We start from the raw sequence: 12,061 nt of genomic DNA on the forward strand, positions 1-12,061 counted from the left end.
CATGGAAAGTTAGAACTATTAGGAAATCAAGTCTATCCCACTGCCAGTGCAAGAAAATTGCTTTTCTGAAACAAAGGCTGCAAGCCAGTATTCATGATCATGAGCCACCCAACAGTAAACCAGTCAGTGTGAGCGCCGTGGTGAAACAGAAATGTTCGTAAATAGATTCTAGCTTCAATGGGATATTAAACATTAAGGGCCATTTTCTGATGCGCTCTGTCAGAAGGAGTAAGTTCTTACTCCTCAAACAGTTCCATTGACTTCAATGGTACTAAATGAGCAGTAAGGTCCTAATCACTGTGAGCAAGGATATCACAATCTCACCACAAGCTAAAAGGAGTTTAAAATACCCTGAGAGTCCCTTAAAGGATTGCTGCAGTCTGGGGTAATTAAAAGCAAAATCCACTAGGCAACAGTTTCAAATGACCATTACATTCATGAAATACGCTGGTCAGTCTGTTTCTCATGTAAGCCAGCTTGCATGACAAGTTATACCAAGTCTTCAAGCGACAGAAGTTGCAAATAGACATTAACACCTTAGGTTGAAAACTGCTTATAATAAAAAATTCCTTGTCCAAACTCTCAATTTCTAGTCAGGGTAGGGGGAGGACAAATTAATGTGAGAAGAGATATTTCTTGAGGATATATCATAAGGTCAGGAACATTTGCATTTTTTCCCTCCATTGAATAGAATGAAGCATAGTACGATCTGCAATGCAACAGGCAAACACACAAGGAGGTGGTTAGAGTTTTTCTAACTCATTCATAGGAAATACTGTAAGAGATCAGCATTCCTTCCAGCCCTTCTGTGTGACTTATTGTCTTGACTGACAAAAAGCGGTACCAGTAGCTACTAGTTCCTTTCAAATAAAGACAAATGATAATGCTATCATCAGTCAGACCAACATTTCTTGTTGTCCAGCAAATCCTCAATTCCATGACCCACATAATAAGTTCCCTGTCACTTGAGAACCGCATTGTAGTATTTCTCTGTCTGATCATGTTCATGTGTCACTTGTAGCTTCTGCACCACAATGAAGAGTTGATACATTATTCTAAATATGCAGGTTGTTCGTGTTATACTAGTCACAACACATCTTTCACTTATGTGGCCTTCAAATATTTGACAAATACTCTTCATAGGTGTCTCTGATTAAGCAACATTTCACAAGACAGCTGGATGGCTGGCATATCCATTTTTAGCAATTTTTATTCATTGATATTTGCAGTGGTACTAAATATTCTTATAGCCTTGTTTAACAGTGTTGACTCCTACCTCCACAAGATGCTACAAGGCTGAACTTTAGGCTTCTGCATTGTGATGGGAATATTGGCTTATTTGCATGGTTAGAAATTGGAAAGAGATATTGCCACCAGAATTAAAGTTTAAAAAAACCCTGATTCCAGTGACAGTCTGCAGCAACATAAGAGACGGGGAGGTTGGCTGACATGTTAATTTTTTATTACAGTCTCAGGCATTTCTTCTCTAGGGAGAATAAGAGCCTCTCCTTAGCTTTTCTGTTGCTTTTCCCCCCGCCCCCTTGAGGGATACTCCTAAGTATCTTTGGTTAGATATCCAGGATTCTGATGTGAGAACACACCATAAAGTAAAAGCCTCTGTAACAGAATGATTGGTCCAATGATGTGATCAGGAAAATGCAAAAGCCCCCTTCTCATGAAAGTGTCACGGGTGCTATAACAGTTCTAGAATCCTTGTATGTTTCATACACAGCTGGTTTGAAGCATGTGGAAAAGCTGTTATTTTATGAGACTTCAATGATATGAAGTAAGTTTTGCTGAAGCTTGAATCCAGAGCTGGCTTTAGGATCTGTGAAGTATCCCTGATTTTGGGACCTAGAAATTTAAAGGCTCTTAGATTTCATTTAAAAAGAGGGCCATTATTTTTCAGCTTGGGTGCCTACATTTAAGCACCCAACTAAGCAGCTGAATTTTCAGAGGCTCTGCACACTTACATCTTCCACTGAAGTCAGCTCAGCACTTCTGAATATAAGGCTACTGTATTTAGGTGTGGAAATGTGGATTTAGACTGGGCTGTAGTTGGAAAATTTTGAGCTAAATTTCTAGTCTTCCTTAGGAAGACAGTTTTGAAAATTTAAAACAAATGTAAAACATTCACTAGGGTTAGAATTTCATCACTACTGCCCTCCCACAGAAGATCACAATATATTAAGAATCCGGCAACAGATGCCAACAGGTTTCTTGTTTGCTTTGAGGAATGCAGATCAGCTCACAGCCAGTGGGAGAGATGGGAAAACCACCAAGTCTTCCACCCAAGACACTAGCGCTGATGCAAGCTCCCTTCCTGCAAGCTTCATGCAGCTGAGCCAGCTCCTATGCTACATAGTCAATGTTAGTGACCTTGCCCACAGGGAGAGGCACCTATACAGTACGAGAGGCAGTGGGATCTAGTGGATAAGTGCAGAAATGGAGCATGGTACTCCTGTGTTTTAAGCTCAGTTCTAACACAGGCTTCTACTGTGGGCTTAGTCAAGTCATTTAACGACTGTTGCAATTTCCTTACTTCAAAAACAGGGATAATAGCTACCTCATGGGTGGCAGTGACAATCAGTTTCTGTTTGTAAAACACTTCAGTGCTGAAGTTCACCAGGATGCACACAAAGCCCTCACGTGGCTAAGAGCCTGGCATACTCCAGTCCTGCAGTTTATCCAGGCAATTATCCCTCAGAATTGTTTTAACCATTGTCAACCATGCATCAACTCCAGCAAAAGCAGCTGGGCTCCCTGCAGCTTTAAGCTTTGGTGGGAGGAATACTAACACACTTCATAAACATGTATCGTACGTTTTGGGACCATCCCCAGAAATTTTCAATAACCTTTTCTAAAAAGTCTACAGATTGGCCCTGAACACAGCAGTGTGATCATGATGGACAGAAGATTCCTACAATCAAATCTGGGAGAAAGGCAGAGAAAAACTGGCTTGAGAGTCCACCCAAAAACATGAAAGCCAGTTTTTCTTGCTTGGATCTTCTGATAGCAAAGAACAGAGCACCCTCGCTATAATGCCCTTCATAATAACGAATGGCAATAATGAACCCGGTCCCTAAATCATAACTACTGCACAGTATTCTGAACAAATGGCTTGCATCCCAACATATTTGTTATAGTGAGGGTCATTCTTTCATATTTCATACTTGATATTTGATAGTGTACATGCAATATAAGTTACTGTAATCTAAATTTTCATGGGCTTTTCCCCCCCACATTTATTACTTAGCAAACCAACAGAACAGTTCTCATGCAGGATGCTAAAAAGCCTCGAAGGTAGTTATAGGAAAGCCAAAGAGAAGAATCATTCAAACATTAAAGCTGTGTACATATTATATAAATATATTTTCAAAAGAATATTTATAGGGAAAATGTATATATACTGTATAAATTCACAAAACATGAACCATAAATCAGGAGGGAATAATGGCATTCAAGGTTTTGAAAAGATAGACAAGGGTTTGTCGTTAGACTATTATTAGACTTCACAAACGTATTATTCGAAGGAGTTCACAGACAATTTATCAAATAGAATTATAAACTTAAATATAATTTTACATGTTTTAATTTGAAATTTGCTTTTAAGTCTTCTCTTAGCAGCGACCATGTTGCTAGCATGTAAAAATGGCAGCTGGACAGTCCAAAGTCAAGGGTCATAAACCAGATTCTCTCCGGGATGAACTGCAGTTGGTTTTCTGAACTGCAATAAATAAATGTTTTTCTTTCTGTCAACATTCCTCAGATGTTAACATTGGAAAAAACTAGTTTATAACTTATTTTAATTCCTACATCCGTTCTTTAATGGCAGATATTACAAATTAGTGTATTATTTAGGCCTACATTTTCAAAAGTGGTGACTGGAGTACCTAATTTCAGAAAGCTTAAAGGGACCTGGTTTTCAGAAAGTGCTGAGGACTCCATCCTCTGAAGATCAAGCAGAAAATCCAAAAAACAGAGACACCCAAAATTATCTTGTAGCTATTGAAAATTTAGTCCTATATCAATTTCAGAGCATGTATTGGAAGGCATCTAAGCACTGACTGAAATCAAATATCATGCAATTAAAAATGCCCACAAACAACCCAACTGCATTGCCCAAGAGTATCAAGACAGCTTGTATAAGAACAAAGCCAACAAATCTCATCTGCACTGGATTGTTATGCTATTAGACTGATACTCTACCTTCTCAGCTATTGACATTTTATTATTACAATATTGTGCATCAGCCCTCAGAATACACTACATAGATTAATATTGATGATAGGGGACAAGTGTGGCCACATAATTCAAGTTAAACACACTACAAGTTTAGTGATGGCATAAGTGAAAAAAATGCAGTATCAGTAAGGTGGACAACGCAGCACATTAAGTGGTGGAGGCTGTTGTCTGGCTTGTTGGAAAAGGTGTGTTCCCCTTTAAGAGCTAGAGAGTGACTTGCTGTGGCAGTATTATACCAGGTCAGCATGGAGATGACCCATCTCCCCCCCACAAATACCTCCTAAGTGACCGGAAGAGAGGGGAAACTATTTAGGTCCATGCTAGTGCAGGAAAAATCCTTTCACCTGGCCCAGGGAGAGCAGGGAAGGAGTTAAATACCAGGTTGCTCCTCTCAAGGGGGGCTAGGAAAGAATGTTTTCTTTTCTTGCCAGATTAGCTAAGGCAAAGAGGGGGTTTTCCCTCCCACATTCTCCACAGAAGGTTGGGAGCTTAGTTGAGGTGGACATGAAATGGGGGTTAGGCCATGAAGTTGCAACTAATTATGTAAGTGTGGGGTGGATGTCCAGGGCAGGTGCTCCATAGGAAGGGAATACAGTGATTAGATTAAATCCTTTAGCAATACATTTTAAAGAGGTATTCTTTAAAGGAACAGAAATAAGGGGGTGAGGGGTGTTGGAGGCACCTATGACTGGTACAGTAGGAAGTTGTGAATTAGCCCTCAAAATTCAGGCAGAGCCTGTAGAAAGGGGAAACTTGCAACTTTATTAAGTTAAGAAGCAGGGGTTAAGCTTAAGTTTTGCTCCCCCAAGTTAGCTTTATAGGAGAACAGGCTATGGAGAACAAAACTCAAAATCAGAGGGCAGTAAAAATAAAAATCCTTTAATATGCTGTAGAAGGAAAGCCACATTGTTTTTAGCTCCATAGCTAAGGGCAGGAAAATTGTTTTATATTAAAAGGGAATGAGATGTGGTAAAGCAATCTCCATGACTTACCTTACATTGTTGGCTGTATGATGTATTTAGAGAGCTATTTAAAGAATCATCCCCACTGGGGGAAGATTTACAGTGTTTTTGCATAAGAGCAGGGAAGGAAAAACCAGAGGGGGGGGGGGGACCTCACTACAAAACACTCAAATTACTATTAACTTGTAGATTTCCCTGGAAAGGCACCCCCTTTTATGAACCTGCTTATGGGGTTAGCTCCGCCCCCCTAATCCCACCCAGAATTTGGGAGCTGCTATAAAAAGATTTTTGAGCAGCTATTTAGAATTCTATGAGCTTGCTATGCCTTTGAGTTACCTAGAAATGGGAGAAGTAGGTTGAATGAATGTATAGTTTATACTTACTTTTACTTTATGTACTCAGGTTGGTAATGTAGGGAGTAGTTCTTGTTTTAAGGCTTAACTGTTTTGCAAAAATCAAGCAGGTTAGTGCTAAAATATGGCTATATCTAGTAGGTTTTATTGTCAACTTTTTATGAGGATGTGTATTCTTTTAAAGAGGCATACTCTATTGATCACTTAATGTATCCGTTCACTTTGTGGTGCTCCATGGTCAACCTCAGCCCAGTGTGAAAGGGAGCCTTATTAATAAACTCTTATCTCTCTATAGCCTGTTATATGAGCAAAATCACTGGTAAATACTATTGAATCATTGCACTGAGCTAGCTTACAAGAAATTTCACCAAGATGGTTATTTTAGTAGTTTTCTGGTCTAGTTTAACTATCTTTCCTCAAGGGAAAAAAAAAAAAAGCAACAGCTTATGTCTTTTCAAGACATATAGTCACTACCTTAATGGTCTTAAATTATCTTTAGTATTCATAGCCCTTTATTTTGACTTATTAACTTTATGCTTCTATTAAATATGTGAGGTGATCCTGACCATTCTGTAATGAAAGCTGATGTGAAATCTGAGTTCTTGAGCTACTTGGCAAGATTCCAGCCACATTTCTAGTGTCTCTGACTATCATCTGGTGTGCTTTCAAGGGAGTGAATAGGTGATTATGCACTTATTAACAGGATCTGCACAAGTAATGGTTGTTATGAGAGACAACAGTTCTGATCTTTGCTTCTTTATGTGAAGAAATGAGTTTTGTTTCCGAATTAGATTGGTCAGCTTGCTCCATACTCTTTAGAAATTTTTAAAATAAAACTAGGTATTGGAAGAAAAATATGTATCACTTCTCAACAAAAGTGACATTGATCATTTCTCTGTAAATGCTAAATTGGCCATTACAAATTAATCAAAACTCCAATATGCATTTTTAGAATCAGAGCACTAAAATTAGTACCCTCCTTCCCCTCAAAGAAAACTGACTTGAAATGTCAGTTGAAAAAAAGAAGAAATCCTCATGATAACAGGAAGCTCTGCTAAATGAGCTATTGTACGAACTTTCACTATCACTACTGTTGGGTTTCTACAATGCAGACAAAGTGATATCAAATACTACTTTTGACTTTAACCCTAATTTCTTATAGCATAGATGACCCATGTCTCCATCTGTGGCTGAACGTTCATAGTTTGGCCTTCTTTGGTGGCTGAATTACAAAATTCAGTAGAGTTTATCTGAGCTACAAAAGTTGTTCACTTTGTTTAGAGATTGCCTGTTGCTGAATGCTAATTTGGGGAAGGAGACCACATCCTATTGAGCTGTCCCTTGCCAGAAACTGAGCACAGTGAAAGAGGAGGAAATAGATCTGTAAATTCAAAGGCAGCTTCCCAGATTACCCAGTAGAGCTATGTAAACTGCCAATTATGAAACCTTATTTAAGTAATTTCCTCTAACTTAGTGCTAATAATTTGAATTAAATTTAATAAAAGGAAGGCTGATCTTGTGGTTAGAACACTAGCCTTTGAGACTCTAGTTCAATTCCCTGCTTCACCACAGTCTTTGTCTATGAACTTGGGCAAGTCATTTAAACACAGATCCTCACAAGTATTTTGGCATCTAACTCCCATTGAAGTCAATAGGAGTTAGGTTCCTAAATACTCGTGAGGCTCTGGGCCCTACCCTCACTGTAGCTTAGTCCCCAGTCTGTATCATCATGGGCATGATAGTACCTCCTTACCTCACGGGGTGTTATGAAGATAGCTGCATTAAAATATTGAAGCTCCAAGATGATGGCCATATAAATGCCTAATGTAGATAAATACTTTAGATACATGTCCACAGAATACTAGTGCACTGTGAGAAACAGACAAGTTCTTCTCTTGCCATGGCTTTAAGTTTTTCTGAAAGTGGAGTTGTAGTCCTGGAGTAAGCTTCTTCCCTCGATAGCTCTTTAGAGAAGAGACTGTTTTTTTTTTTGTTCTGTTTGTACAGTGGATTCTTGATACATGATTGGTGCTATGATAGTACAAACAATAATATTCCCCCCAGGTATTACTGATGTAGGTCAATTTTGGTATAATCAGTGGAAATCCCATTTACTTGTAGTTGCTGTTCTTCCCAAGTGATAATGGGAGAACCAAATGGGGTGTATAGAAGGTTGAGGGGAGAAATGATGCGGGAGGCAAGCTAAGTTAAAAATCAGATGAGGTGTAAATATCAAATTGTTTTGCTTTTGAGTGGGTAAAATTGTGCACTATCTAATTGAGGCCCTACTCAATTTGAAGTATTAGGTTGGGGAGATCTCAGAACAAATTATACTTTAATTTGTAAAGGATCAACTATTTCAGTTGCTAAAAGCCATACTAGGTTCTAAAAGTATTAAATATGGAAGGTGAGTATCTTTGGAGCCTTTTACAATCCTTGATCTTGATGCTAAGGCCAGGTGTACACTAGAAACTTTTATAACTGTTTATTAGGATGATTTTTAATGTAACTTTTATACTAGCAAAACCCCTAGTTTAGATGTAGTTATATGAGCAAAAAAGTCTTTGTCAGTATGGCTTATTTCCTTTAGGGACTTGGTATAAGTTACACCAGCAAAAGCATTTTTTTATCAGTAGAAGCTGCATCTATATTAGAAGGGTTTGCTGGTATAGCTATGGCACAAACCTTTTCTAGTGTAGACTAGACCTGAGAATGAACTACAGTAAAATACAGCATGGAGTTCTATTGAAATCAATTTGAGTTTTGCTAGCTATCCCATGCAGAGTCTAGAGAATTAGGTACAAAACTTCCATGAGCAACTAACATTGTAAGAGATGTTAAATAGCATCAGAACCTGGGTCCCAATAGGGACTGAAATTGCAATGTTTAATAATTAAACTGTAGAGCTAACCTAGTGCTAATAGTTCCCAGTGCCATGTGGAAGATCTAGGTTAAATTTCCATTTCCAACCTTCTGCTCCATGGGACAGAGGGTCTGTGGTGATATGACAGCAATGTGGTTAACTCCTGAATTGCGTAAAGTGGAGCATCCATATGAGTAACTTCTTTGGCCAAGGAGTAGTATTGCTGGATTCTGTAGACAGTGGGGCCAGATTGAAAAACCATGTTATAACATAAGTCCTCCTTTGTTTCTGTCTCTGCTTCCCTGCCTGGCAACATGTTCAGGCAAAGCGGCAAGTGCTGATTACCAAGTAGAGAACCAATGTATGTGCAGGACTATGTGCTAAATAGAAGAAACTGAGGATAAAACTGAAGATGCTGGAGCACTCACTTTTGAAAAGTCTGAGCAAAGGCAGAATTACAAGCAGGAAACCACAGAAGGAAGGTACAGATTGAGGGGGCAGACTGGAGGGATCCACAGAGAGTGATCCCTGGGGTGAGATGGGATCACAGAGTAAATGGAAGTGAGGTGGTGAGGTCAGGGAATAAAGAGGCAAAGAGTTAGAGCAAGAAATGGAGAGCAGATGAAGGATGAAAACTCCCAATAGGGTATGCAGAAAGAATGAGCAACTGAGGTACAGGCAGAAGGCAAATGGAGAAAAGTCTGTCCTGCAGAGGCACTGCTGTTTATCCGATGAGGATGCTGACTGATGGGCACACTTAGTAACAGAAATAGCAGGAGTCATGGGAAGGGCTAAATCACCTGACGTTCAATTAGGAAAACAAGAATAAGAGGTAAGTGGTGTTTGTTGGCATGAATCTCAGGTTGCCACCTTTCAAAAATATCTCAGGAGACAATGGATTCCAAAGTTAGGATTCAAAATCTAGCAAATGGGTGTCTTCTTTTCACGTATTTTCTTCACCCTTTCTCTCTCACTGTTAGATGTAATATTGTGTCTGCTGCAGAAATGCTGATCTCTAGTGCTTTTTATGGGGTTTGTTACTGAATCCCTGAGGTCTAGGCACCATTCTCATGACTGGAGCTCATCCAAAAAAAAACCTGATAACATATTTTTCTTTTGAAAAATGCTGGTTTGTCAAAACCAAAATATTTTGTGGAAATATACCTGTTGCAACATTTCCTTGGGAAGGTTTCTCCAGCCCAAGATATTTCTTTTTTTGGCAAGGGAGGATGGAAGAAAGAAAAGACTCTACAATCTGATGGTTAAGGCACTGGCTCGGGATATGGGAAACCCTGGTGCCTGAGTCAGAGAGATCTGGGATGAAAAACTCTGCTTTAAAGCAGGGACTTGAACTTGGATTTCCTGCATCACAGGCCAGTGCCCTAACTACTGGGATACTGAACTATCTGGGATGGGGGAGGGTGTCTGATTTTTTTTCATAAAAAATTTTGAAAGGCCTTATTTTTGTTCTGCACTGGAACAAAAACAAGTTTCAAAACCTTGAAAATATTCACAGAATAGTGTTTTCTGGCCAGTCCTACTCATGATCACGTGTTGGAACACTTTGACTAGTGTTCCTGTATTTCCAAACTTACTGCTTTCTAACAATGAGTGCAGCCCAGAAGGATTGTGGTTGGTGAAGTAGGGCACTGGAGGTGCTGCAGAGGGGAAAGTATCTGAATTTCTTATACTGACTTTAAAAAGTTACCAAAATTCATAGTGGCCAAGATCTGACTCACCACAATCAATTGTTGGATTAAAAGCTCAAGTTATACTACCCTCTCAAACAAGTGAAACCTTAATTAAACAAATCTTATGTTCAATGACATCAATGTCTTCTATATCTGTATCTGTAAAAATACTTTAAATATCAATGATCTTTAATATAGTCCTACCACTTTAATCTATTGATCAGGAAAGCGGCTATTAATATTTGGACATTTTGCCTAGACAGTAAGCCATCTAGGAAGATTCTGATGCTCATGATGCTATTCAGAGGACTGAGTGCCAGGAGAAGTTCTCGTTTTGTTGGAGCAGTCTGGTAACTTGATTTCTGTTTCAGCAGTAAGCCTGATAAGGTAGGAGCTCTGAATTAAAAATATCCCCTATGTACCTAATCTATTTACAGACCATCTTATTTGTTCTCTTCTTGGTGTATTAACTTAGCTCCCATTAACATTAATGGTGTCGCTATGTATGCCCAAGTTTCCAATTTATTTAGAAAGCAAAGGAACCTATGTGCAAATGGTGATGGTGATAGTGGGGAAATTAATTTATCGGGCCACCCAGATATACACAAGATCAAACTTTTGCCATCATAAACAAATTTTGTATTGGAGCCTATTGCTGAAATTTGCCATCTTGTTAATGGATGTCATCTCTGTCACTGACCGTTCAGGAATCCAGTGGAAAATTAGAACTGTTTTAAATCTATCTGCTTTCTCCTTAAAATGTGAAGAGTTTGCTACTATTGTGAATGTTGTGGAAGCACAATGGGAATCAATTTAAAATCTTTTATTGGTGTTGCACTGCTGGTGTAATAAATAATAATTTTCTGCAATATTTCCAACACTAACGTCATAATGCCTACCACGGTGAAGCTGTTTGTTTACTCACTGTATTAGTATGTACTCTGAACTTTTAGGCTACTGATCTGACCAAAATGGATGCTATTTTCCTTCTCAGTCTGATTTAAAATTGTCCTGAGAATATATTTAGTAGCAGAACTGAACACAGTAATGCACAGACTGCAGAAGGCCAAGGAGCAAACAAGTCAGTTTTAATGAAACAGTCACTAATCTCCACAAGGATAGAACTCATTCTTTTAATGGTATATAATTAACTGGTAGAACAAAGGCTTTGCAGGTATAAGGTGGGACATGAATCAGAGGGTGGTAATTAACAAGACACAGATGGTTTCTAAATTAAGAAGTGGTAACAAAGAAGGCAAGGAGACTAGAATAAGAAAACATGCAAAGAGAATAGTTAGGAGCCTAATGCAGAGTAAATAAAGCAAGATGGGGGGGGGGAGGAGGAAATAGGAGCAGAGGTATAAGTAGGAAGATGGTGTTTGCCTAGACTTGAAGGCTGAGGAAGGGTGGAATTATCCCTGTCAGACGGGGATGCTGAGGTACAGTGAAATGTGACAGTGCTTTTCAAGGGTCACAATGTCTCTGGCACAACCAGGAACAGATCCTAGATTTTTCTGACTTCTGGTCAATGCTATCTGTAAAACCATCCTTCCTCTCATAAATAAATTGGAGTGCAATTTAAGTGAAAGATGGCTACTACATGAAGGCATGTTCTGTATAAGATTCCAGTGGAAGAAAGAGTAGCCCTACAAGCCATTATGGTATGCTCTGCTATTTCATATTGCTGCTTCCAAGTGTTGCACAACTCTAGGAATACATGCTGAGGTCAAAGGCAGGTATTTTTCTTTGAAGATTTTTTTAAGGGTTTCATGGCTAAATCCATAAATGAGTTTACTTGGCTTGAACAGTTCAGATGTCTAAGGCTCATCTCTGATCACCTTAAGTGTAACAGATTCTTCTCACCCCTCCAATCTGTGCAAGGAATCCTATTTCACAGTGTTATGTGGCTTTTTCCATGGTAATGGTAAGGTGATAACTGGTACAAAC

At 38.9% G+C, this 12,061-nt stretch overlaps 1 protein-coding gene across 7 annotated transcripts in view; it reads right to left on the reverse strand.

Moving 5' to 3' along the window:
* MAPRE2 (microtubule associated protein RP/EB family member 2) overlaps positions 1 to 12,061 on the reverse strand; it is a 127,720-nt gene that overhangs the window by 109,224 nt on the left and 6,435 nt on the right. The window contains exon 1 of one of the 7 annotated variants that reach the window (XM_067553807.1): positions 5,238 to 5,339. The exons of 5 other annotated variants lie outside the window; for them this stretch is intronic. In XM_067553807.1, the coding sequence (XP_067409908.1) occupies positions 5,238 to 5,321 (84 nt within the window). In that variant the 5' untranslated portion in view covers positions 5,322 to 5,339. Of the gene's footprint in view, positions 1 to 5,237; positions 5,340 to 12,061 lie in introns of those variants that run through there. One more of the 7 variants, XM_067553810.1, reaches the window with a different exon arrangement.

The sequence above is a fragment of the Emydura macquarii genome, unplaced genomic scaffold (genome assembly GCF_026122565.2).
Source record: "Emydura macquarii macquarii isolate MOO-44397 ecotype Brisbane River unplaced genomic scaffold, CSIRO-AGI_Emac_v2 contig_1477, whole genome shotgun sequence".
Taxonomy (NCBI): Eukaryota; Metazoa; Chordata; order Testudines; family Chelidae; genus Emydura; species Emydura macquarii.